Raw genomic sequence first — 27,570 nt, 5'->3', positions numbered from 1 at the left:
CCTAATTGGTAAATGTCAAAGGATATGAATAGGCAGTTTCCATAGGATGAAATCAAAACTATCAATAATCACATGAAAAAGTGTTCTAAATCCCTCCTGATTAGAGAAATGCAAATGAAAACAACTCTGGGGTACCACCTCCCACCTTGCAGAGCAGCCAATATGACAGTAAAGGAAAAGAATAAATGTTGGAGGGGATGTGGCAAAATTGTGATACTAATGCATTGCTGGTGGATTGTGAATTGATCCAACCATTCTGAAAGGCAATTTGGAATTATGCCCAAAGGGTTTTTAAAGACTGCCTGTCCTTCAATCCAGCAATATCACTACTGGGTTTGCATCTCAAAGAGATAAAAAAAAAAATGGGGATGGGCCTATTTGTACAAAAATATTTCTAGCTACTCTTTTTGTGGTGGCAAAGAATTGGAAACTAAAGGGACGTCCTTCAATTGGGGAACAAACTGTGGTATGTGAACAAAATATAGCTACTTTAGCATCCAGCAAACTCTCGGGAAAATCCACTCCAATGTCTCCAACTCAGGACAAAGGGCCACTTATTTCCTTGTGAGTGTCTGGAAGGACCAGGCAGAGGCTAGTGAGAGCAATGAAGGGATCTCCAAGAGGTCTGTCTCTTATCTCCTTCCTCACTGTTCCGTCAGAGGCCCTGTCACCTGAAAGCCTCCAAAGGAAGAAGGTTGCCCCAGGGGGATGATGCTGCACAGGGCCTGCCCGTCACTGCAGGGGCTCCAGAGTTAGGAGCCTGTCCCAGCCAGCCACGATGTGATCTCTGACAATAGCCTAAAGAAATGTTCTTCCTCATCTTTTTTCTTTCTTTCTTTCTTTCTTTTTTTTTTAAAGTAGGCAATGGGGGTCAAGTGACTTGCCCAGGGCCACACAGCTGGGAAGTGTCTGAGGCCAGATTTGAACCTAGGACCTCCCCTCTCTAGGCCTGGCTCTCAATCCACTGAGCTACCCAGCTGCCCCTCTTCCTCATCTTTAAGTGTAGCTCATCTGTCTGACTCCCCCTGTCGGGCAGAGTCTATTGGGCAGCTGGTCATGGAGGGAAGATAATGCTGCAGCTCATTCTCTGATGGATAAGAATGCCCAGAGGGTTCACTGGCACAGGGAGAGCCAGGATATGGGAGCTGAGGGGCAGACTGGCACTGAGGCAGAGCTCTGTGGGAAGGCGCAATGACGCTGGCACACACACTTAGAGGCTGGGCGCGTCTCACCATGCTAGTGGGGAGTGCCCATCTTCCAGGAGAAAAGAGAAGGGACAGGCCAGAGTTGTCCAATGAGTCTGAAGCATCAAGGCCCTGAATGCCAGGCAAAGAAGGAACTTAAAGGAAGAAAAAGACCCTCAAGAACTGTGAGCAGGACAAGATGGCCAGTCATATGGCAGAAGGGCTGACCCAGCTGGACAGGAAAGACAACCTGGAATGGGGAGAGACAAGAAGAAGGTCTATGCAGAGGCCATGGTCAGGGAGGGGATGAGATATGGGATCCCCTGAACCTGTCCCCCAACTGGGCTCCCTTTTGCATGGCTTCTTCCACTTAGACCAAGTTCTTTACGGGCAGAAGCTGCTTCTTCCACAGCTAAGCCTGGTGCCAGGTACAAAGAAGGTCCTTAATAAATGCCTGCAGATGGCCAGACAGGAGAGACGGGCGGGGGGTAGAATGGAGAGGCTGAGGGTCAGGTGACTGCTGAAGAAGGCAGAATCAAGACAATCCCAAGGCTATGAGCATGGATGTTGGGGGTGGGGGGTGGGGGGATGATGGTGCCCCTCCCAGCCAGATAGGAGGATGTCAGGAGGAGGAGGAGGAGAGGGCACGTGCTTGGTCCAGGCCTCAGACCTCAGATGCTAAGATCCTGACTCCTGATCTGCCGGTGTGGGGCCAGCAGATGCTGCTCTAGTTTACCTGTGAATTGGTGGGGCACATTTCTAAGGTGAAGGGATGGGCGCCGGCCCAAGACGGCACAAGCCCTGCCCAGAAGGCTGAGCATGGTGCATGGGCTCCCCGCGGGAGGGCTCCACAGGGTCCCTGGCAGCGCCACGACTTACCAAGTTGAGGAGGTCACGGAGCATTTCCAGTGGAATGTTGTACTCGGCACAGGTGATGCCAGGGATGAGCGGTGCCACAAAGAAGCTGGAGGCAACCATGTGGAAGTAGTAGTGCGGCTCCAGGCAATGGCCCTCGGAAAGCAAAGAGCCTGTGGGAGGAAGACAGAGGCAAGCCCCAGTGAACAGCAGCCAGGGGGATGGGGAATGGCCGTCTCCGGAGCAAGGTCCAGGGAAAGCCAGACCTTTAGTAGACACCTCCCCTGGGCCAGGCTGTATTAAGTGTGGGACATACAGAGAAAGGCAGGTCAAAAACACCTGTCCCTGCCTTCAGGGAGCTCATAGTCTGATGGGGAAACAACCCGACAACACCACGGACAACCCAAAATACAGGGGAGGCAGAGGGAAAGGAGACAGAGGCCTGAGGAATAAGAGAAGGGACATTCCAGGCTGAAAAGTCACAGGAGCGATGAGAACTGGAGGGAAGGCATGACTAGCATGAGGGGGAGGAGGAAGGCAGATGAAGAGACACAGATAAGATGGGGCAAATTCCAGACAGGGGTACATCCAGTGAAAACACGAGAGCCAGGGAATGAAGAGGCTTCTCTGAGGAGCAGCAAAGGGGTCGGCGTCATGGACTACAGCACAGGACAGGAAGGAAGAAGCCTGGAGAAGGCGGAGGCCTTTAAAAGCCAAATAGGATTTTAAACTTGACCCTGAAGGTATCAGGGAGCCACTGCAGGTGGGAGTGCAGAGATACAGGGTCACAGCCACACTTTGAGAAGGTCAGTTTGGCAGCTGAGTGGAGGATGGAGAAGAGGGGACAGGTGAGTCAGGGAGGCCAAGAGAAGGCTACTGTAATGGTCAGGCAGGAGGTGAGGACTGTCCGCACTAGGGAGGGGTAAGTGCCCAGAAAAAAAGGGCCTTCTTGAAGAGAGGTTTTGAAAATAGAATTCACAGGCCGGGGCAAATGATGCACGAGGTGTGACAGTGGGGGGCTGAGGATGCCTCTGAGGAGGGTGGTGCCCTAGATGAGAAGAGGGATTTCAGAGAGAGGGGAAAGGCCCCAGGAAGCTGGAGGCCACCATCTCTTAGCTCAGATTGGTGTGGGCTGAAGTGCCCCACAAACCCTGCCAAGTGGCGGTGGCCAAGCTGATGAACATGGAAACAAGAAGTAGCTGATTAGGATGGGGCTCCCTTTCAGATAAGACCTATGGACTGCTTAGACCCACAATGATGACATAACCTAAGTCCTGGGGTAAGGGGTTCCCATTCCCGGTTCTAGGTTCAAACGAAGCTCAGTTTCCACACTCACTGCCTCTCTTAGAGCCTGTGCAGAAAAGAGCAAAGTTTGTCAGGAAGCTGTCCAGGGTGTTTCACGTAACACTAACATCCCATATATGTTGATTCCCCTGAGTGAACTGTGAAGATAGGATTCACTCTCCCATTGCCTATTTTTAAATTAATCGACAAAAACTGAAAACACTCCTACTTAACACTAAGTAGGGGAGGTCCACAAGCCACTTTACTAAAGTGGGTGACAACTCCAGAAGCGACTGACCACCCCCTGGGCAGTGCTAAGCAAATTAAAGACTGCAATTGACTCCTGTAAAGTGGGAAAAGGACTATAAAAGTCCTGAACTTCCTGTCCAAGAGGGTCTTTGGCCTGAATCCTGGGTTTGGAGGATCTTGGACTGGGATTGTGGCTTAGAGTTATGACTTGGGACTTCAACCTGAGACACTGGCTCTTGGACTGCTTCTGGAAAGACGGCTCCTGGATCTTCTCCTTTGGAGCTTAAGTGAGTGAGAAGCTGACCCTCCTTTCCTGGCTTCTGGAGAGATTAGCTCTGGAGAGGCCTTCCCCTCTTGGAGGAGGCCGCATGGGTGGAACCCCTGTTTAATTCACCACCGGGTCCTCTGATACTTTCATTCCTTCTACCTTTTTTGTAAAAAAAAAACTAATAAAAGTCAATTTGAGTTGAGCTATGATATTTTTAAATTGGCAACCACAGTATTTTCTTAGAATTCTCATATATTTAGTCAAACCCTCAATTTTAACTCCTTACAGAACAGACAGAGTGAATCATGGGTAAAGTGATGTCTGTTCCCTGGGAACAGCAGGGCAAAAGCTGCCCAAACAAATAAGCCCTTCTTTGGTAACCAGCCTAGATCAAAAGATCCCTTCAGCAATTTGGAACTATACCCACGGGGCTTTAAAAAACTGCCTGCCCTTTGATCCAGCCATACCACTGCTGGGTTTGTACCCCAAAGAGATCATAGGGAAAAATATGTGCACAAAAATATTTATAGCTGCACTCTTTGTGGTGGCAAAAAAATTGGAAAATGAGGGATTGAGGAATGGCTGAACAAATTGTGTATCTGATGGTGATAGAATACTATTGTGCTGAAAGGAATGATGAACTGGAGGAATTCCACGTTAACAGGAACGACTCCAGGAAGTGATGCAGAGTGAATAGAGCAGAACCAGGAGATATACATAGATGGATACAACGGTGGCACAATAGAATATAATGGCCTTCTCTACCAGCAGCAACACAATGACCCAGGACAGTTCTGAGGGACTTAGGAGAAAGAAGCTCTCCATATGCAGAGAAAGAACTGTGGGAGCAGAAATGCAGAAGAAAGACATTTGCTCACATGGTTTATGGGGACATGAATGGGGATGTAGACTCTAAGCAATTACCCTGGTGCAAATATTAATAACATGGAAATAGGTCTTGATCAATGACACATACATGTAAAACCCAGTGGAATTGCTCATTGGCTACAGGAAAGGGATGGGAAGAGAGATGGGAAAGAACATGAATCCTGTAACCATGGAAAAATAGCCTAAATTTAAAAAATAAATAAATTTAAAAATGAAAAAAAACTTTTTACAGTAAAAAAATTAAAAAATAAAAGATCCCTTCAGTGCTTGATGAATTCACACCAAGCAGCCTGGATGAATCCCCCCACCCCCCCTAGATCCTGGGTGCAAAAGGAAGGGGCAGATGTGACACCAGAACCGCTACGAGTGCGTGATATGTGAATAATCCCAACAGACAGGAGAGCTGCCACCAGACTGGAGGACCAACGTCCTGTCAGAGAAGGGAAGAGAGCAGCTCTGCTGGCTCCATGCTGATTCCCTAAAAACGCTACAAGAACCATGAAAGGGATGGCTGAAGAACTGCAAAGACAAACGTGGCCAGGAGCTCCTGGCTGAAACAAGACAGGAAAAGGAGAGGCAAGCTCACGGCAAGGTACCAACCGCTGGCAGCCGGCACTGACTTGGAAGGAAGTGTTAGGGGCAGACAGGGCTGAGTTACAGGGTAGCGAGCGGGATCCGAGGGAATGAATGCCAAGGTGCAGCTTGTTCGAAAGGGAGGCAGTCTTTCATTACCCAGAACCCCAAGAACAGAAACAGAAAGACCTTGGCAGGAGGAGGGGAAGGCCAAGGTCTCAGTGAACTCCCGTCACAGCCGATATTCAGGAGAAAGGCACCGGAGAACTTGCACACACATTTCAGGGTCAAAATCTAAACATGGGCATTTCTTGGTCATCTAAAGCCTGACCAGACCTTGTGAAGGAAAACTATGAAGGAAAATCATTTGGCAATTATTCTGTTCACCAAACCTTTATCAAGTGCTTCCTCTGTGCAGGGCCTTGTGCAGGGCTGAGAAAAGGAAAAAAGAGGAAGCGGTCTATGGGCCAAAAACCTTTTTCACTATAGGGGAAGCTGGAAGACATCTGAGCATGGCAAGGGAAAGAGCAACGAATCTGGAGGCAGAAGGCAGGCTTCAAATCTTGTCTCTCTTACTATGTGATCAAAGGAAATCCCTCCTTGAGACAGTGCTTCAGTTTCCTTCTCTGCCCAATGAGGGAAGTGGGTCAGATCTCAACTGTCAGCTTCTCTGCCCACAGTCTCATTATACAAAGCACAATAGCAGGTGCTTCTGACATCTCTAAGTCATTCCAGAACCAGACAGCCAAGGAAGGGCTGGAAGAAAACGGGAGCCCTGAGTGCCAAGTGGCCAATGACCTAATGGGCGTGGGCTGGCCCATGAGGGAAGGACTAGCTCCAAAGGGCAGAAGCAGGATCCCAGGGCAGGAGGACTGGCTCTGATGAGGCTACAGCCTGATAGTCACAAATCCTTAATGATGTGGAGTTCTTCCAGAAATGACCAAGATCCTTTCTCAGGCACTGAGCTCCTTGTCATGGAGGCATGTAAACAGAAAGAGGCCGGCTGATTGCTCAGGACATCAGAGAAAGAGGATTCCTGCAGTGGAGAGCTGAGTCTGGACTTCTATGATTCTAAGGAGCAGTGTTGTTACTGGGGGAAATAAAGCCCCTCATTGTAGGCAGGCAGGGCAAGCAGGAGAGCTCCCCCAGAACAGGGCAGGAGACCAACTGCTTCCTTCCATTCTTGGAACTCGGGGATCTGGGAGCATGAAGCCAGCCCAGCTCACTCCATGCTCTCCCATGGCAATAAAACACTTTCTGGGAACTCCTTAGGGTCACCTCCATCGTTCCAATGCACACCCAACCCTGGGAGCCACTGGAGCCCAGCCTCTTCCTCGGATGCCAAGGTCCTGGCTGTGAAAATCCCTCTGCCCACCCTCCAATGCAGACACACTTGGGCCAAAGAAATGCTCCTACCGTCCAAGGAATGGAAGATGGATCCTGCCGGAGAGCTGGGGGGCTGAGGACCTCGCTCGGGGCTTACCTGAAAGAAGGAACAGAAAACTGAGGCACAGCCCTTGAAGGATCCCTGACTATGTGAGTGTTGGGGGGAGGGTTCCCTCTGAGGAAGAGCCCAGGTTCACAGGAGCTATCTGTTCTTCTCTCATCACAGAGCCGACTGATGGACCTTCCTAACGTGCTCCAGCCAGAAATCCTGCCAAGGCCCAGACAAGGCACAGCAACCCTCTGACAGGAAGCCTCTCTAGGCCTGTTCTGTGACGGCACAGGCCTTAGCTGGGCCCAGGCTGAGTCAGGAAAAGGAAATTTTAGCAATACTCCTGGTTTTTAAAAGGCCTTAGGAAGGCTGGGGAGAGGTGCAAACTCAGCTGTGCCACCCTCTGTGAAGCTGTCCCAGAGCTGCAGTCCCCAGTCCTCTGCCCTGTGGGCTACACTACTCCGTTCTCTACCTGTCTCAAATGCTGGGGGCTTTGAGTACAGGACCTGCATCCTTTGCTCCCTCCACGGCAGGGAGAAGACAACAGACTCCTGAATCAGACCTGACCAGACATGAATATCCCAGCCTCCTCCTGGGGTTTCTTGTTGCCATCAACCTCACAAAAAGTACCGAAAAGCAGCCAAACTCCACCTCAACAGAGTGAAGATCAGGCGTGCATACGTGAAGAGTAGAATGGCAACCTGGCACTTTTTGAGGACAATGTGACCACCAGCTCCAGCCAGTGTTGAGGCTCTGCAACGTTGCTCTGCAACGTTCTCTCACTGAATCCTCATAGACACCCCCCAAGGGGTGGGGGAGACACTATTGTTATCTTCACCTTTATCAATGAATAAATTGAGGGAGACAAAGGTGAAGTGACTTGGCCAGGATCACACAGCTAGGAATTGTCTGGGGCAGGATCGGAACTGGTGATGCTTTTAAAAATCAAACAAGAAGAACATAAATAAGTGGCCTTCTGTCAGGAGAAGCCCCAAACCAGGGACCTCAGGGCGGGCAGGGGAGGCAGCACTGATCACCAGGATGGGATGGGCCCAGAAGAGTGGCCCCTTTTGTCCAGAAGTCTAAGGCATTGATATGGACATGTGACTGGCTGAGTGGTCAGGCATTATACATCTGAAGGGCAGAGAGTGCCCTCAAGGCCTTGAAAATAGTAGGAGCCTGGCCCGATGCTTGGGTCTCTCTGCCCTACTTAGACATGATGGCAAGAGGAGCCCCGTGGCTCAGGCCCACCTGGGAGATGCTGGAAACACTACTGGTTTTTCTCTTTAAGGAGCCTTCTTGACACACAGTCAGTAAATTGCTGGGCAGGATGGAGCGAAAGTCATTGAAGGAGCGCCTTCGAATGCCCTCCAGTTCCTCTGGGACCTTCAGCGAGTGTGGAGGGATCTGGGGAAAGAGCTTGGAAAGGAGGGGCTCCTCGGTGAGGCTGTAGCGCCCAAAGGCCCGCGCGATGCCAAGCAGGCAGGGTACAGTGTACTTGCACAAGGACTCTAAAAAAAAGGAAACCGAGACTTAGGAGAAAGAAGCTCTCCACACCCAGAGAAAGAACTATGGGAGGGGAAACAGAAGAAAAACAACTGCTTGATCACATGGTTCTATGGGGATAGGATTGGGGATGTAGACACTAAACGATCACCCTTGTGCAAATATCAATAATGTGAAAATAGGTCTTGATCAATGACACGTAAACCCCAGTGGAAATGCTCGTTGGCTATGGGAGGGGGGTGGGAGGAGGGGAGGGAAAGAACATGATTCATGTAAACATGGAAAAATGTTCTTAATTAATCAATTTAAAAAAAAAAGAAAGGAAACCAAGAGATGAACCAGAGACACCAATACCAGGCCCTGGGGTCTGTGCTGCGGGCAGGGCAAAGGGAGCGGCCCAGTCCTCATTCATTCCAAGGAGAAGGGAACCAGACACAGAATCCCCATAAAATGGGCACAGAATCAGGTCGGGCAGGGGGAGAACCTCCCATGATGGGGCGAGGTCTCCTGGGGGGAGGCTGTGGCACTTGGAAGGACACATGAGCCAAGCACATGGGAGGGCTGAAGTAGGCCTGGCGGCCTTTGGGCCCCCACTCCTTCCCTGGCTCATGCTGGCTGGCCCTCTTGGGGAGAGATGCCTGGCCAGTCATCACAGATAAGCACTTCTCCTGGTGCCACCAGTCTGCTCCATGAAAGCCCAACGTACCCCAGATGACACTACGGAGGGCTTCCTACAACTTAGGGTGGGTTTTGCTAAATCCAGCCTGTGAGGTGACTGAGAAAAGTCCCAGAATGCCATGTCACTCCTGGAAGTGAGTCTGTCCAGGAGAAGCCCAGACTGGCCTTCCAAAGAAGAGACGGGCACATCTAGACAAAAAGGCTGACATCAAATTAAATCCAAAAGACAAAGTTGGTGGCTACAAGGAAAACTGGGCCCACAGTGTCCTTTGGGAAAAGAGGAATGCAGAGCCTAGGTTAGCAGGAATCACCACTGGATGAAACAACAAACGTACCCTTTTCCTGTTTCTCTGAAGCCTGGCACATCCCCAAAAGGACATTCAAAACCTGCAAAATTGTCTCCAAGATCTAAAAACCGAGAAAACAGACAAATTCAATCCAAAGGTTAGGAGCAACAAGCATTTGCTGATAAAGGGGTGGGTGTCCCCGGAGCTCGGTGAGATTCCGGTCCTCTTCTCCAAAACAAAGTCATCCCCCCCACTGCTTATCCGACTGACTCAACCTTCAGGAGAGTGAAAGTCGCCAAGTCGGGGCAGGCTGGGAGGGGAGGGAGGTTAAAGCGGGCACCACAGCCGAAGGCGAGGGGCAGGACTCCTCTAAAATGATGAAAAGTAGGTGCAGGGGGTGAGAGGTCCTGGGCAACCTCAAAGGCATCGTGGATTTAAAGGTCAGAACAGGGACAAATGCTCCCAGTGACAACCCTGGGCCAGAGAATTCAGTTCAGTACGGGCAGCTGGGGGGCTCAGTGATTAGAGAACCCGGTCTGGAGACCAGAGGTCCTGGGTTCAAACGTGGCCTCAGACACTTCCTAGCTGTGTGACCCTGGCACCTGACCTCACTGCTTAGCCCTTACCGCTCTTCTGCCTTGGAACACATACTCAGCATTGATTCTAAGACAGAAGGGGAGGGTAATAAAAAAGAAACTAAAAATAAAGCAGGGGAGTGGGGAACGGGGCCAACTCCCTGCCCCAAATCACCGGAGACAAAGGGGTTCCATCCAGAGTGGATAGAACAGCCAGTGCTCTTGGCAGGCAGGGACTGGGGAGGGAAGGGTTTGTCTTGGTGCCCCTGGAGCCTGGCATGGAGGAGGAGTTGGGTCAGTCTTTGCTGACTGAAAGATGGAGAACATTAGGGTTGGGCTTCTGAGCAAACTACTTGTGCCCCAGGAGTCACCTTCAGGCCTGACTGCTCTTGGGTACACCTTGGACCAGCAGAAGGCTTGGAAATGGGCCCCTGGCACAGTGGAGAATGTCGGTAAATCTCACCTCAGTCTTCAGGACAGAATCCCGATAGGCCACATCTGACAAGAGAGTCACCAGGCAGAAGCTGAAGTTCTCTGCGACAGGGAGAATGCCTACGAGACACAAGCACGCTGGGAATGACCCCCGAATCCAAGCTGTGACGCAGACAGGCCAGGGCCAAGGCTTTGCCAAGGGCCCTGAAGGAACGTTTCTGGGGAAATGTGCTAACGTGCCGGTGGCTCCACCTGGATGGACAGGCTGGACTCGACAAGGACAGAAACTGAACCTGAACAGCCCGGCTGCTATCAGAAACCCAGATGGGAGGATGAACTCCAGAACGAAACAAACCTTCTGGAGCCATTATCCAGCCTCCCAGCACAAGGGCTCCCAGACATTTTGTGCCCTCTCAGAAGCAGGATGAGTGGCAACAGCAACACAGGACTGGGGCCACCGACCACAGCTAGAGCCGGTCACTGGGTTCATGATAGGACTGTGGCCAGCTTGGTCAGTCCTGGAGAGCATGTGTAGTCCCGCCCAGCCTCTGAGAACCGAGGGCACCTCCATGCCCAGCCCCTCCAGCACAGGAAGATGGCAGGGCCTTCCCAGAGGAATAAGCATCATGTGACAGGTGGGAGCCAGGCTCCAACAAGCCCCACGTCCCCCAGAAGTGATTGTTGGGACTGAGGAACTAGAGAGAGCCCACCCTGGAGCCATGTAGGTCACTGTTAGTCAAAGAAACAATGGAGGCCTCTCGAAGTCAAATGTGCTCAAGACTGTGGCATCTACTCTCCCAATGGCAGCCTGCAGGAGGGGCTCTGGCCCGACTCTGAAGCCGGGGTAGCGATAGGGGATTGGCTAAAACCACTCTCCTGGGGAGGCCAGAGATCGCGGTGCTCCGAGCCCAAACTGGCAGATGAAAAAGGAACAAGTGGGCCTGGCCATTGCACCTGGAAGGAAGGGCTGGACCACGTCCAGAGAGAGGAAGCTTTTCTGGCAGGAAAGCAGACAGGTCAGAGGGAATCTTGGTTGACCTAATCCCCTTCCCTGCCTCGTACTAGGGTGATGGTCTCTCGGCTCAGTCCAGCAGGCCCTGTCCTGGCTGCTGCAAACGCCAAGATAAAACCCAGAGCCGAGGAGGTCCTGGCAGTCTTGTATGTTGAGCTCACTAGGCCCACAATATCATGGGACTTGAATGCCAGACCCTGAAGCTGAAAAGGAGGCCTAGAGAAGCCCCAAGGACTCCAGCTGAAGGAGGAAAGAAAAAGGACGTAATGGACATGGCCTCCCACTAAGGACAAGGAGAAGAAGGGCGCTGAGTCAAAGGTGGGGACACATTGGTCATGTTGACATGGAGCTACAGAATCCAAAGGGCTTCACTATGGCGTGCTGAGAGCTCCCCAAGAAGCCAGCCTCAAGAGCTAAAGCAAACAGAGGGGTCCCTGCCCTGAAAAGGCCTGGCAAGGGGGACACATCATGAGGGGGACACAGAGGGCCCCCGTCAGAAGGAAAATGGGGGGCATTTGAAGAATACCTCATCACTCTCCAGGCGATGAGGGAAATGGGACATTCCTTAAAACAACAAGAAAGTGACCTCACAGAGGGCAGAAGCAGCCCCTCCCAAGGCTGAGATCACGCAAGAGCAAGAAAAGCTCCATGTGGGCATCAGAACAGGCGTGGAGAAGAGGCTGGATCTGAGGTGAGTGGGCCTGGATGAGAATCCCAGCTTAGCTTCCTGAGCAAACATCTTCCCTGCTCCGGGCCTCAGTTCCCTCATCTATAAAACAAGGAGCTGAACAGGCTGGGATGTCCTCAGGGAATGTTGAAAAGCCCACACACTCCCTAGTTACTTTGAGAGAGGACCAGTGTCCGGGGCAGGAGGGCCCTTCTCAGGACTCATCTGGGACACCAAAAGTATAGGACGCAGATGAGCTAGAGAAGGGTCATCGGGATGCTGAAGGGACTCAAGATCACATTAACTGAAGGAAGTGGGGAGCTCGGGCCTAGAAAAGACAAAACTGAAGGGGAACTAGAAGAGGAATCAGTCAACCTCATTCAGTTGGGCCAAACAGGGAGCGATCAGTGAGGCAGAGCCCAGATGAGCTGATCACTGAGGCCTGACACCTTCGTAATCAGAGCTGTTCCAAAGTGGAGGGCTGCCTGTGAAAAGCAGGGGGTCTTTGAGGAGAGGCTGCCTGGCCACTCATGCACAAGCCCAGGGTTGACAAGATGGTGGCTGAGAAGGCCCTGGGATTCAGTGCCTGAGACTGGAGACCATGATCAGCTTGGTGCTACAGCAACAGAAACAGTACAGGACACAAAGGGAAATAAAGAGCTCTGTTCTGAACACATCAGACTCCCCCGGATTCAGCGGAGTCAAGACACCAACAACTAACGACCTACAGGGAGCGCCTGCCCAGGGAAGGCTGTCAGCCTCAGAGGAGTAGAGGGGGGAGGGCACTGGGCCTGAAGTGAAGAAGGCCTGGGTTCAAATCTCACTTCAGACACATGCTAGCCAAGTCACTAGATGGGTAAGTGGGGTGGGCTCCATGGTCTGAGACCCCTTGAAACTCAAGATCTCTATGCCTGTGGCCTCTCAAATAATCCTGAAACACACGCAACAACCAAAGGCTTCAAAGTTCCCTTAAACTCTCTGGAAACCAAGATAAAAAATGAATGAACGAAGTTATAAACTAAGAAAAAATCATCTCGCCATCTTTGATTCTCAAAGGAAAATCCAAACAAAGGAGCCGCCATGTTGGCTTCCTAACTAGGAGCAAGGTATAGCCTCAGTCTGCTGCCAGAACCAAGCTCAAAGCATCTCCATCACAGGAGAAGCTGCCAGGGCTCCATACCTCCCTGCCCCAAGATGAGGCATCACAGGAGAACTCTGAGAGGGATGGGACAGAATTACAACAGGTGGACAGCCCAATGGGAAGGCCATCCTCTAAGATCCTGGAGATGCCAGGGAGCAAATGAGAAAAGTTCCCTCCTTATGGGAGGCCACGGATAAGACACACTGGAGCAGCAAGCAGGAGGAGGGGCAATGTGCCTAAGAGTTGTAGCACTCGACAGGCTTGGGTTTAGGCTGTAAAATCACAGAGGGGCATAAGGGGAGAGATCCTGGGAGGAGCCCTTTGTGCGTTTCTCAACTGCATTCAAGGGGAAATAAACAGGACACCACCTCGTCTTTTCCGCGCAGCGCTTTCCTCAATCCAATTCACTTTGGGGAGACCCTTCAGCAAGCGAAGAAGGTAGGGGATGATGTGGTCCTTGTGCTGAAAAAGAAGGAAGTGCCTGATGAAAAAGGACGAGTCAGTAGATCCAGTGTGCGCGCGTGCACACACACACACACACACCCAACTGCCCTCATCCTAACCCAGGGACTCACTAAGCCCAATCCACAAACACAGTGCAAGCACCAAGCTCTGGGGACATCTGGTCTACCCTGGGAGCCAAGCACCCACCAAGGAGCACGGCCCAAGGAAAACTTAAGCCCGTGAAGGTGCAAGTACCAGTGAAGCCCAAGAGAAGGCCATGGTTCCCATATTGAACACTGAGGAAAGCTCAAGATTTGGGGAGGTAGGGTGAGAGGAGAGACCATCCTAGGCATCGGGAAGCAGAGTCAAAAAAAAAAAAAAAGCAATGAGAGAGGAGGCAGGAGGCAGGTAGGTGGCTCAGCAGATTGAGAGCCAGACCTAGAGATGAGAGGTCCTGGGTTCAAATGTGGCCTCGGACACTTCCCAGCTGTGTGGGCCTTGAAATCTTCTGCCTTGAAATCAATACACAATACTGATTCTAAGACAGAAGAAGGCAAGCTGGCCGGGGTTGGGGAGCTGAGGGCACAGGGAAAGAACCACCTCTTTCTCAACTAAGAATGGGAGGAGAACTAAGGAAGTAAGGAGGTCGTGAGGTACGAAATGGAGTCTCTGCTGAAAGAGAAGGGGACAGAGGAGACAGGGGCCTGAAGAGGGGAAAGAAGTAGGAGGAGGATAGAAAAGGATATAGGAAATAGCTTATAACTTTAATTTTAATGTTTTAGAGAAGTTTTTATTCAAATAACCATCCCCTTTTATTAGTCAAATATTTGAGGAATGCTTAGGCCTGTTTCTTAGTTAAGAAGAGTAATTTAAATTTCGATAATCTGGGAATACAAGCCCTCTTAATGACAGTCTGACAAACATTCGCTCAGACTCTGATGACTGGCCTTTAATTTAGGTACGCTTTTTCCTCTCCCTGAACCTTCTTCAGGGCCGCTGGGAAATAAAACAGCCAAATTATCATTTGGTTTTCAGATAAAATTGCCAAAATGCAACAGCAAAAAGTGTTTGAAATAAAATAAATAATTATTAATATGCTTTAAATTGGAGTAGCTGAAAGAAACCTACATCTACCACTGAAAAGTAAAAATGATGGGCACTGGATTCAAGTTCCATCACACAAAAATATGCTTTGGATGCTAAATTCTTTTGATTAACCTGTCTTCTTGAACTTTGTGACTTAAATCAATTCTCCTCTGAGCAATATACTTCATCACCAGATAAATGAACACAAGAAACCAAGTAAAGCCCATACCTGCAGATCTGATTCAATAAGAAAGATACCCAAAGCGATAACAGCATCTCTCCGACGTTCATCTAACTGGAAAATCCCATGAAAATCAACAGGACACATGCAGAGTAGTTTCTGGACCTAGAAAAACACAAATGAGTAGAAATGAAAACCAATCACGATTTGGATGGGATCTGAGCGCCAGATATGCATGGGGCTCCCCAGAAAAATTGGGCTACTCACTAGGACGGTTCAGTATAAGAGATCACCTCCTAAAGAGATCAGAAAGAAAATCATTGAGTCTGGGAAAAATTGGATCTCAAGGACCACGTCGGAAACTTTCTCCAACAAGACAAAGGCTGGGCTGTAAATGTCTATCACAAAAAATGTCTATCACTCCCACCTCAGTCTGATCCAAGAGATTCTGGGGAATCTCACCCAAACTGATGACAGTTCAGTGAAAGCAGCAGTGAAAGCAAGAAAAAACCTAGCTTCACTTCTTTTTTTTTTTTTTTTTTAATTTTACTTTTTAGAAAAATTTTCCATGGTTACATGTGATTCATGTTCTTTTTCTCCCCCACAACCCCCCCCCATAGCCAACATACATTTCCACTGGGTTTTACATGTGTTACTGTTCAAGACCTGTTTCCATATTATTGATAGTTGCACTGGGGTGATTGTTTAGAGTCTACATCCCCAATCATATCCCCATCGGCCCATGTGATCCAGTAGTTGTTTTTCTTCTGCGTTTCTGCTCCCACAGTTCTTCCTCTGACTGTGGATAGCATTCTTTCTCATAAGTCCCTCAGAATTGTCCTGGATCAATGCATTGCTGCCTAGCTTCACTTCTCATCTTATAAAATCACTGCTGGTCGAGAAAAAATAGCTGCTCACACTTGGCGCTGGTTTAAAACAGAGAAGTAGACAAGGGAGAATCCTGAACAAGAGGACTCAGTTGCTCAATGTTGGATAAATTCAAAATCAAATTCCTTAGCAAGGAACTCCTGGTCTGATAAGAAAAAGTGCTGAAAAACCAGGAAGCAGTCTGGCAAAAATTAGGCTAAAAGCAACATCTTATGCCATATCCTATCACAAAACCAAAATAGATCTTAAAAGATCATAATAATAACAAATTGGGAAAGAAGTAGATGATACACTTCTCACAGAATTGGATGGAAAGTGTATTCTTAACCAAAGAAAGGAAAGAGAATTAGAAAAGATTAAACAAATAATTAATTATATAACATGGAAAACTTCTGAAGGAAAACTGGTTTATGAAGAGAGGCAATTGAAAAGAAAAAAAAAATCTTTGTATCAAAGTTCTCAGATAAGGGTTTGGTATCCAAGATACACAAACAACTGACAGATATAAATATATGACCAAGAGTCATTTTCCAATAGACAAGTGGTCAAAGGACATGAACAAACAGCTCTCATCAGAAGAAATGCAAATTATTCACAAGTATAAGAAAGGCAGCTCCACATCACCAATGGGAAGATACCAATCAAAACAACCCTGAAGTTTTGTCTCACAGAATGGCAGACATGACAAAAGATAGAAATAGTCAATGTTGGAAGAGAGCTTAGATAACAGGTACATTATTGGTGGAGCTGCAAATCAGTACATACCACCATTCCAGAAAGCAACTTGAAACTGGGCAAATAAAATGATTAAAATGTCCATACACTTTGACCTAGAGCCATGATGGAGAACTGATGGCATGTGTGCCAAAGAGGGTACGGAGAGCCCTCTCTGTGGGCACATGCACCATCACCTACCCGAGTTAGATACTAGAAAGGCAGAGGGACTTGGGCAGAGCTGCTTTCTTCCTCCTCTCTACCACCCCTCCCCACCTCTCTGCCCAGCAGCCCAATGGAAGCACTTTCCCCCTCCCCTGTCTGGGGGAAGGGGAAGGGGAGCATCACTTGGGGGGGGGGGGCAGGGCACAGCACATGCTTTCTAAAAGGTTTGCCATCACTGGCCTAGAGATTCCAACACTAGGCAGAGACTCCAAGAAGATCAATCAGTCAGTTAGTCAGTCAATAAACACTGACTAAGCATGGTCTATAGGCCAGACACTATGCTAAGTGTTGCAGATGCGAATCAAGAGAAAAGACAGTCCTTGCCTTCAAGGAGCTCACTGTCCAATCAGTGAGACAACATGCAAACAAATATATATATAAGGAAAAGATGTGCAGGCTAAATTGAAGGTAATGGAAACTGAGAAGCATTGGGATTAAGAGGGTTGGGGAAGGCTCCCTGTAGAGGGTGGGACATTAGCTGGGACTCAGAGGAAGCCCGGGAGGTCAGTGGTCCGTGTGGAGGAGGGAGAGCCTTCCCGGCATAGAGGACAGCCAGAGAGAATGAAAGAGAGAAGAATACAAGTAATGTGCAAGAAGACTAGAAAAGATAAAGCCCCATTTACACCAAAATCCTGATGGCAGCACTTTCTGTAGCAGCAAAGAACTGCAAACAAAGGAGATGCCCATCCTTCAGGGAACGAGAATGGAGCTGGCATATGATCCTGCTCTGAGAAACGATGACGAAGGTGAACTCAGAGAAGCACAGACCCCTCTACAAGAACTCACAGAGAACAAGGCCAGGAAAACAACATACACAAGGACTTCAATAACAGAAGGGCAGCCATATGGCCAAATAGTGCCCAGAGCGCTGGACCTGGAATCAGGAAGACTTATCTTCTTGAGTTCAAAGCTGGCCTCAGACACTTCCTAGCTGGGCGACCCTGGGCATGTCACTCAACCCCATTTGCCTCAGTTTCCTCATCTGTAAAGTGAGCTGGAGAAGGAAAAGTCAAACCACCTCAAGAAAACCCCCAAATGGGGTAATAAAGAGTTGGCAACAACTGAACAAAAATAATATAAATGGAAACAGCCAGAAAAACGATTGGATGCACAATTAGAGAGAATGTGCAGGGCCCCGAAGAAGAGGGAAAAGAAAATAATTTGCAGATTTTTTTGCAGAAGTGGGAGGTCCCCGAGTGTGGAAAACTGTAGGTATCTTCAGCCTTCTCCAACACATTGATCAGTTTTGCTGATTTTTTTCCTATCCTTCCTTTTTTTTCCTCTTTAAAAAATATTCTTTATTCTATGCAATGGCTCTCTTGGAGTAGAGGAAAGAGAAATGCTATGAGACATGTAGGCAAAGTCAAAAGATAGCCATAAAAATCTATTTTTAAAAGTATCAGCTGACACTAATATAGTGTTTTATTATTCCAAAGAGATTCCCGATTCTCCCCAAAACACCACCACCGAGGCTAAACAAGTAGGATCGTCTCCACTGTATGAGGGAAGAAAAGCTGGGCCCACAGAGGGGAAGTTTAAGATCATCTGAGATCCAGGCAACCACAGCCACTGAAGGTGGTGAAGGAAGACTGGGCCCAGGGGGCTGGTGGCTTCAGCCTGGAGCTGGACTCTGTCCAGAGCACAACCATGTCAAGGGGCAGGTAAGAACGAGAACCCTTTAAAGGCATGCCAAATGATTTTTTTAAAGAATTTTCAAAATGCCAAGAGTCAAGGACTGAATTGAGATCCACAGGGAAGCCTTCTCCCTGCATGTCTGGCAGTTCCTGTGGGCACCACTCTCCCACTCCTCCCTCCCAAAGGGGTACCTCCTGCTCCTTAGAGCCTAGAAGATAAAACAGACATTCCTTGCCATGGCCTCTGAAGCCCCCTATAGGCTGACATCCTCCCCCTGCACCTTTCCCAACCAATTTCAGTTCCCTTCAGAACACCTTTCTAGCTCCCTGGGAACTCCTAACTTTTTCCAGCCTCACAATCTAGTCCCATCATCCTTTTCATCTGGATCACACACCCACCACTTCTTGGACAGTTATAAGTCTTCTCTGTCTTCAAGAATCAGCTCAGGAAAGGACACCTAAGTGCCTCAGTAGACAGAGCCAGACCTGGAAATGGTAGGTCTTGGGTTCAAATCTGGCCTCTGATACTTCCTTGCTGTGGGACCCTGGGCAGATTACTTAGTCCCAATTGCTTAGCCCTTACCTTCCAAGCTTTTCTACTTTGGAACCAATAGGAAGGAAGGAAGGAAGGAAGGAAGGAAGGAAGGAAGGAAGGAAGGAAGGAAGGAAGGAAGGAAGGAAGGAAGAAAGAAAGAAAGAAAGAAAGAAAGAAAGAAAGAAAGAAAGAAAGAAAGAAAGAGAAAGAAAGAAATCAGCTCAAGCACCACCCCCTTCCCCATAGCCTTCCCCGATATCCTCAGAGCTGTAAGGGAGTCCTTCCTTTTGGTCCCAATCCCACAAGCTTTTCTGTTTGAGCTCCCCTCCCCACAGATCACTTTCTAACTTGAATTGCATTTTTGGTGGATTATGGAATCCCAGACTCTTGGAAGAGGGAAGTGGCCTCCAAGATCACGGAGTGCAAATGTGAACTGAGAAGCCATGCCCTCGACATCCCTGACTGCTGCAATACTCTGAGTTATGGATGGGGTCTCTGCCTTTGGAAGGCAGCCTATGGGTTTAGAGAGTTCTATGTGTTAGGAAGTTTCCTCCTTATCTGAGTGAAAATCTGCCTCTTTCTGGCTTTTCTGGATACTCCCTGGTTCTGCCCTCTGGGCTAGGTAAAGCAGGTTGGCTCCCTCTTTCACATGGCATCCTTTCACAGAGTGGAACAGCTATCACGTTCCTTTTAAGCCTTCTCTGTTTCAGGCTCCCTGTTCCTCTCCCTCTCCCTTTCCCTTTCCCTCTGTCTCTTTCTCCACCCCACAAAAATACCCTTTACACCTTCTTTGTTAGAGTCAACACTACCTATTGGTTCCAAGGTAGAAGAGCAGTAAGGGCTGGGTAATTGGGGCATTGAAAAAGTGACTGCGGCCACATTTGAACCCAAGACCTCCCATCTCTAGAGATCTAGCACTCAAGTCACTGAGCCACTTAGCTGCCCTCTTGTTCCCTCTTCTTTCAACTGTTACCTGTATGCTGTGGCTTAGAGTCCTCTCATCTGACCCGCTCTGTATGCGTGGGTGAGCCTCCTGAGGCCAGGCCCTGGAGCTTTCCAGCCTGGCATTTGCTATTTCTCTCCTGGCCCCTTCTACATAGTTGGCTCATCACGGCACCTGAGGATTATGTGAAGGGACTGAGACCTTTTCAGTCAGAAGAAGAGATGACTCGGGGGGCACCTGATGAAGGGCCCCCTGAAGAAGAGAAGAGATTCGATGAAATTTGTTTTGTTTGGCTGGAGAAGGCAGACCCAAGGGAGATGGGCACACAGCACAGAGGTCAATTTGGGCTGGATGTTGGGTCCTGAAGTGGCAGCTGGACCCGTGCGTGCATGCCTTCAGGTCCGGTCACATCTATCCCCTCCTCAGGAAATCCCAAGCCCTCCAGGATCAGTCAAAAGAGTCTCTGTCCCAGGATCCCCCAGTTGGTAAGTTCTTGAGTCAGAATTTGAACTCAGGTATTCCTGACTCCAAGTCGAGTGACCAAGTTGCCTCCAAGGGGCTCCCAGTCTAACAAGAATATGAAGCCACATGAGAGTGATCCAAGGTCAAGCCCAAGACCAGCATTTATCCCAGCCCTATGAGGAAAACCTGAGGAAGAACTTACTTGGGCAACCCAGCTGCCCTTTTTTCCAGGCCCCAAGAAGCTCATTATTAGGAAAACCTCATTGTCCTGGGGGAGCTAGGTGGCTCAGTGGGTTGGGAACCAGACCTGGAGATGGGGGGGGGGGGGAAGTCCTAGATTCCAATCTGGCCTTAGACACTGCCTAGTTGTGTGACCCTGGGCCAGTTATTTCACCCCCATTGCCTAGGCTTTACCGCTCTTCTGCCTTGGAATCAGTATGCAGTATTGATCTAAGACAGAAAGTAAAGGTTTTAAAAGAAACAAAAAGCCTCTCTTAATATGCCCCTCTTCTCTAGACTCAGCCTCATCACCAGCCTCCACTTCTCTGGCTGGAAGATGGAGCCGCCCCTCAATTCTGAGCCGCTGCACTGCTTCTGCCCATTCCTCCAGCTCCCTCTGTGTGTTGTTGGAAGTCCCTGAGGGACTTAGGACAGTGCCTGGCCTCTAGGAGGTACTTAGAAATGTTGACTGGCTGACTGACAGCAGATGTCAGCTCCGTTCCAAACATCCTGGCTGACGGATGTGGCCCGACCCCAAAAGCACAGCAAGCAGTGAGCTCCTCCTCAAAAGCAGGGGCTGCCTTCTGCCTCTCTTTGTATCCCAGAACCTGGCGTGCAATAGGGCACTCCTCATTTTTCTAGTCTGTGCTCCCAGCAGACCCCCTCTCATCAATCTAAGATTTGCCCTGGGGGGGGGGAGCTCTCTCTACCTCACACCAGGCCAGTGTGCACAGAGCCCTCCGGCTTCACTGTCTCATGGCCACAGAATCCTACACACAAGTGACAGTCAGTCGATTGATATTTGTGGAAAAGAATGGAAACAACATTGCGGAGGAATCACTGGAACCAGAAAGTCCATCAGGGCACCCACGGGATAGATCAACGCTCTCAGGAATCTCTTCTACAGGCATTGCAAAAGGCAGCTAGCTGACAATGCCTGGCACTGGCCTGGCACCTTTGGCAGGCAAAACGACCATAAGAACCCAAATGGGCCTGACCCACACATCTGCAGACAGTCATGGTCAATGTGTCCATAACGCTATACGTTGGTACCCACAGCCTGAGACTGACACAGCTGTTTGCTCCACCCCCATAACTGTCCTTAGCCATGGCACTCCTCCTTGGGACCAATGAGATGCCACTACAGGGACCCCAGACCTAGCGGGTAGCCTGTCCTTCCTCCACTTATCTGTCTCCAAGTTTCTCATGTTTTACCCAGGCTAGTTTTCTACAGAGACTACGGGCCCATGATCCTTTTCTTCCTCCTGTAAACTGAACTCTAGGAACCCTAGGGTCCGTCTTCAGATCTTGTTAAGAGATATCCATCGCATGGTGGATCCTCAGAAGTGTCCTGAAGTGAAACACACACACACATACACACACACACACGAACAGGGAGGGAGCAGTGAGGACCCCCCTCCCCCCATGAGCCTGCCTACTTCCTCCTAACTACCATCTGTCCCAGCTCGGCCAGCCCTCTGCCTCCAGTCAAGCATGCCCACAGAATTCACAGTCTTGTAGGAGCAGGCTCCCCTTGATGAGGGCCTTCGCTTTAGTTTGCCTCTAATTCCATATGGCCATGCTGCCTCCCTCTATAAATGAAGGTTTCATGAAGGCAGGAACTGTCGCACTTTCATTTCTGTGTCCCCTATAGCCTGGCACTGAGCCTGGCACAGAGGAGATGTCTAATAAATGCTTGCTGGCTAGGTTCTCAAGGCAAGGGAGATGAGGAAGTGAAATGAAAAGGCCTCCTCCTAGGCCTGCCCTCTCTTGTTTACTCCAGTTTCTCCATCCACAAACATCTGGGATATGCCCACAAGGTGCCAGGCACTGGAGACAAAAAGGTAAAGATAAAGGGATTCCCTGCTCTCTGAGACTTTCGACTCTAAAAGGAAAGGCCACAAGCACAGAGAGGATACTTTTTTGTGGACTATTTTCCTGAGACCTCCTAAGGTCCTTTTCCAGTACCCCCTTCTTGGCCTGGTGACCGGGGGCTCCCAAGGCCATGCTGGTAGAACTTAAATTGGTAGCGCCCACCGAGGACTTCAAGCACCAACTCTATTCTAGACTGTGTGCCTGGCATCGGAGGACCAGACCCCAGGAATTCAGAACCACTGCCAGACCACTGATTTTCAACCCAGTCACCCTTGGAAGTCCAACCATTAAAGCCAAGGCAGATTGGAATTTACAGTGGCAGAAAGACTACCCATCCCAATGGCAGGAATGCTCAAAAGAATAAAGTATTTTCATGGAATAAGTCCGTGTAATTTTAAAATTGTGATGGCTGTCTAAAATTAGAAACACAGTCCCTGCATGTCTGCTCTGCCAGAAATAAGGAAATGTGCAGAAAGCTGACAGGAGGGCCTGTGACCTGGCTCCCCGAGTGGAAGCTAGGTTTAGTCAACAGAATTTGTGGGGGGGTTTGGGGTAAGCCCACAGAGCTCTATTATATGCCTCCCCCCTGCCCCATAACACTTGTCTACCCAGAAGTCAACCTTCTAGATCCTCTGGGCTTCCAAAATAACCAAGGCCCCATACAGTTAGAAAAACAAAACAAAAAGCCTCTGACGTAGAAATGGCAGCTTCTCAGCTCCCAGCAAAGGACACAGCGTCTGCTGTGCTCCGACTGCTTGGCTTCCCTTAATGAAAAGAAATGTGTTCTGATTGACTGGCGAAGTCTATCAAAAGGCCAATGTTTTCAGGCTGAAGTGACAAGGGAGAAGAACCCAGGAAGAAGGCAGACATCAGCAGCTAATAAGTACCAGCCTGGGGGGGAGGAGGAGGGGAAACCAAGGTTCACAAGAGGCTTACACAGGCTCCATGGGTCCATCCCAGGCAGGTCTGCATCTCTAACGGCCATGGTGGCACCACAGGATAACTAAGAAAGTTTATAGTCCACAGCAAACACATTTCGACCCCAATACAGTTAAAACCATTTCGGTAAAAACTCTCGTCCTTTAGAACATTTGCCTCTCCAGAGTGACTCATTCTCCAAGAGAGCCGAAGAATCAATCACAGTCAGAAATACGGACCCTTTCTATGCATTCAGCTCATTTAGGCTCCATATTTAACCCCATCAAGGAGACATTACCTGATGAGGCCGGGGAGTTCTCAAGTGCAGCTAGTCTGGCCTCTCTGCTGATGTTCTACTTCCCTGCCTTGCTCAGTCTTTTCAGTGGCTACCTTCTGCCTCAAGAATAAATGACCAACTGCTCAGCTTGGCTCTGAAAACCTTCACAAACTAGTACTGATTTTCCTCTCCAGTCTTGTTTCATACATTCAGTATGATGATCATCCTGGACTATTTGCTGCCTTTGGCAGGTGGCAATCTGTTTTATTCTGAGAGCTTTTGGATTCCTCCTTCATCTTCTCTAGGAATCCTTATCATCAGCCAGAGCCCAGCCCAGAGGGCCTCTTTCAGGATGCCTTCCCAGGCCTTCTAAGTCATTAGAGTTCTTCCCTCAAATTACCTTATACTTATTCGTTTGTGTGTAGATATTTTGAATTCCGTCATGGCCATTTCAAGAATATTTGCTAAACTAAATACCGTAGTTAAGTACTGCTGACTCCCCAAAGTGCTGTTGTCCTGGGACTTTATTCAAACCAGAATTTGGTGATTCCAGACAATCTGGGGCTTACAGGGTATCTCACCATCAGCAAGAGAACCCATGTGCTACAGGTGCTGTTCAGCACGGATAAACAGCAGGCCTCTGTGCTCTCAGAAGCCTAAGGTTCTCTTAGGTTACTGGCCAACAGCTGGTTTTTCTGCTCTGCAAATGATGCACCAAGCAGCCATCTGAGAAAACACCACCAGCCTAGATTCCTGGCTGCCCCTCATCTGGAAAAAAGATATTGACCCATGTGAGTGGGAGGGAGGTGGGAATGGGGAAAGGAGCCTGACAAGGCACCAAAGAGCCCAGGAGACCTGGCTTAGAATTCCACTTCTGACACTTTAACTAGAGGCATGTCACTAGAAGGAGCTGGGCTTCCTTCAACATACTCCTCTGTGAAATGGGAGTGTTGTAGAGATGTTGCGGGAATCATCAAAACCCTTGTTCAAGGTCAGCTCTTAGGGTGATTCTAGCAGGGCTGGAAACTATCTCCATCCACTGCAGGCCAGCTGCCTTTTAGAACAAAGCACTTCCATCATGCTGTTCTAGCCTGACCACTCTTGTTACTATAACTTCCCTGAGAAAATGGGTGTCAATACCTTGGCTTCTCTAGAAGCCTGAGAAAAGCCTGGACTGACCTGACCGGCCACACAAGCATTCCAAGCCTGTAAGCAGCTTATTTCTCAGTGTAAGGTAACAAGCTGGCATTCTGATTCCTAATGCAATCTCAGCTGTGAGTCTGGTTAACATGAATCAATATCCTAGGATCCATTTGATCCAGGTCAGGTGGTAAAATATTTCACAACCGCAGGGGGTGAAGGGGAAAGTAGGAGCCTGAATCAGGTAACCATGTTAAAAATGATTATTAATAAATGTTTAAAAAAAATATTTCACAACCTTCAAAGCTAATGCCCCAGACATTAGGTACTTGGGGAACCCAGCAGCCAACATGCAGAAACCTAAAAGGGCCTTCCTGGAACTGACTTCGATTTCTACCCATTATAAAGGCAGGCCCAAACCTCAGTAATGTCCTCTCCAGATGGGCACACTTCTAACCACTCATCCTCCTCCAAGAAACATCCTCAGACAAATTATGCAACCAAGGAGGTAGCTGGGCCGACTGAGTTCAAAGAGAGCCTCAGCAGGGAAGTCAAACTCCAAGATCCCAGCGGGCCACAATACCAGCTTAGAAAATGACAAATTAACATCACCTATGCCATACCGTATTTGAGTTTATTTTGTTCCAACATTTCCCAATTACCTTTCGATTTGGGTCAGTTTTACAAGAGCAAGTTGGACATTTCTGACTTATAGCAATCTCCCAATGAGAGTTATTTCAACGGAATGGACTGTCTAGGGAAACAACAAGCCCCCTGCAGCCTTCAAAGGCTAAAGAAGCATATCTGATGGGTTTGAAGTTGAGGAAATCCTCTTTCAGGTCCGGGTTAAATTTGTTGCCCTCTAGATCCCTCTCCACTCTGTTTGTCTAGAATTTATGGGAGGGTGTTGGCAAAGCCTGCCCATCACGGAAAGGTAAAGAGGGGCTGCAATGTGTGCCTTGGAGGAAGGACCCTACTGATCTAACTACTACCCTTCCACCTGGGGGAAGGGGGAGGGTTCTGGGCAGTTTTCTTTCCTAAGGCAGGGTGAGGAGGAGAAGCTGTCTGCCCAGTGTGGATGCTCTTGGGAGAACTGGTCGGGGGCTACCCCTACCCAGGGCCGCCTGGAAAGATCCTGTCCTCCTTCTCAGGAGGCCTCAGGCAGCCCAGAGGCTGGCTCCAGTTTCCAGGACGGATCTGGATCTGGATCTCCTCTCCACTCACAACCGGGCCCAGTCCTTCCCTGCCCCCCAACCCCAGGCCTCCAGAGAAGACGGGTCCCTGCCCTAGCATCCTCACTGACCCCCTTTGACGCAATACGCAGTTCCCGGGCCAGGCCGGGAAGGCGGGCATGAGTCGGAGGAGAACTGGCGAGCTCAAGGAGGCACCAGACAAACCCGGCCTCTCTTGACCTCCAATCGGGGTGGGATGGGGAGGGGGCTTCAATCCGGCCCCCTTCCCCGGAGGCCCGAACTTTACGCCTGGGACAGCCCGGGACGACCCCGGGGGCAGGATTCCAGCACCCGCAGCTGGCCTGTAGGAGGTGCCGGGAGGAAGGGTCTCTCCGCCCCCAACATCCCTGGCTCTCGGACAGCGGCGCCAGGCGTTCCCCTCCCCCGCCCTGGACCCTGCCGGTCACCTTGTCCAGGGCCGCAGGTCTCTGCACGGCTAGCGAACGGGCCAGAGACAAGACCGTGTTGAAGTAGAAGCCGCGGGGAGGGCTGGGGCCGAAGCCGTGCCCCGCGCTGGCCGATCCTGCCGCCATGGGCGCAGCCGAGGAGCACAGCTCCGCCTTTAGGACCTCAGCTGGACAGGGACAGCTCGCGGTCTTTCCCAGCCGGGGCGCCCACAGCGCAGGCGCCGGCGCAGCGCTCGGGCCGCTTCCGGCTGACTGCGCACGTGACCCGCTCTGTTGTCAAACCCCGGGGGTGGGGTCCTCAGGCGGGCTCACCTCCACGGGAGGGGGGAAGGAAACGGAAACAGCCACGGCTCCAGCTCCGGGGGGTACAGAACACCCCTCAGCGCGTGTGCTTGGTGGTCGACTCCCGGGGCGGGGCCGCGCACGCGCCCTGGGCGGAAGTAGGAGCCGTTCGTCCGTCTGAGAGCACAGCGGAAGGAGCTAGTCGCTGACTGTGGCCGCAGGTGAGGCGGCCGAGGCCGGGCCAGGCCGGGGCGTCAGGCGGGGATCCGTAGCTGGGAGCTGAGGGGGAACCTGTGGCTCAGAGAGGGAGGGGAAGTCACCCGGCTAGGGCATCTTTGTGGGGCAAGACAGTGGCCTGGAGCTTGTGACGGGCGGGGCCCTCAGGACACCCCTCGGGAAGCAGACCAGGAAGACCAGGGCTTCCAGCACCCCAGCTTACCGACTGGGGCACTGAGGCCTAGAGAGGCAGCCTTATCCCAGGCTCCGGCCCGCCCTCCCCGGGGGTGCTCAGAGGTGGAGGAAGCCCAAGAAAACTCTCCCAAGTCCTCCGCCACCACCTCTCGGCCAAGGAGAGCGCAAGCCCCGGGCTCCGGGCCTCTTCTAGACTGGTGAAGTGAGGAGTTCCCAGGCATTGGGCCCGCCTCTCCGGGGAGATGGGGGACTGGAGCAGCCGGCACCCGAACCCCTCCCTAGCCGGAGTGGTCTCCAGCACAGACCCTGCCACCAGCTCTGGCTATAGTGTGCTCTCCCATTCTCCTTCTCTTGTACCTTCGGCCATACCAGTGCGCGCCTGCACACTTGCATACAGAGACACAGGCACATTCGCACACTCACACCCTGCCTAGCTGGACTGGCCTTTGGTTCGGACCCAGCCACTGGCCCTGGCCCGCCTGAGAAACTTGTCAGGAAGTTGGCCACGGATGGTGGATATTCTTGGAGGAGGGCATACCCTCTTCACCAGTTATCTATCTCAAGTACTAGGAACACAGCCAGCCCCAGGGGATAGAGGGCAGCACTTGGAGGCAGAAAGATCCGAATTCAAATCCTGTCCTTGATACTTGGTAGTTCCAGGAA

At 50.3% G+C, this 27,570-nt stretch overlaps 1 protein-coding gene across 1 annotated transcript in view; it reads right to left on the bottom strand.

Moving 5' to 3' along the window:
* PI4KA (phosphatidylinositol 4-kinase alpha) overlaps positions 1-26,347 on the bottom strand; it is a 114,954-nt gene extending 88,607 nt beyond the window's left edge. Inside the window, exons 1-8 of the mRNA XM_044674684.1 lie at positions 26,215-26,347; positions 14,794-14,910; positions 13,403-13,496; positions 10,246-10,334; positions 9,256-9,328; positions 7,988-8,247; positions 6,718-6,784; positions 2,064-2,212 (exon numbers count right to left, since the gene is read on the bottom strand). Of these exons, the coding sequence (XP_044530619.1) occupies positions 2,064-2,212; positions 6,718-6,784; positions 7,988-8,247; positions 9,256-9,328; positions 10,246-10,334; positions 13,403-13,496; positions 14,794-14,910; positions 26,215-26,340 (975 nt within the window). The 5' untranslated portion in view covers positions 26,341-26,347. The remainder of the gene's footprint in view (positions 1-2,063; positions 2,213-6,717; positions 6,785-7,987; positions 8,248-9,255; positions 9,329-10,245; positions 10,335-13,402; positions 13,497-14,793; positions 14,911-26,214) is intronic.
* Positions 26,348-27,570: the final 1,223 nt, after the last annotated feature.

The sequence above is a fragment of the Gracilinanus agilis genome, chromosome 1, assembly GCF_016433145.1.
Source record: "Gracilinanus agilis isolate LMUSP501 chromosome 1, AgileGrace, whole genome shotgun sequence".
NCBI classification, from domain to species: domain Eukaryota; kingdom Metazoa; phylum Chordata; class Mammalia; order Didelphimorphia; family Didelphidae; genus Gracilinanus; species Gracilinanus agilis.
This window is presented reverse-complemented; position numbering and strand designations above follow the sequence as displayed.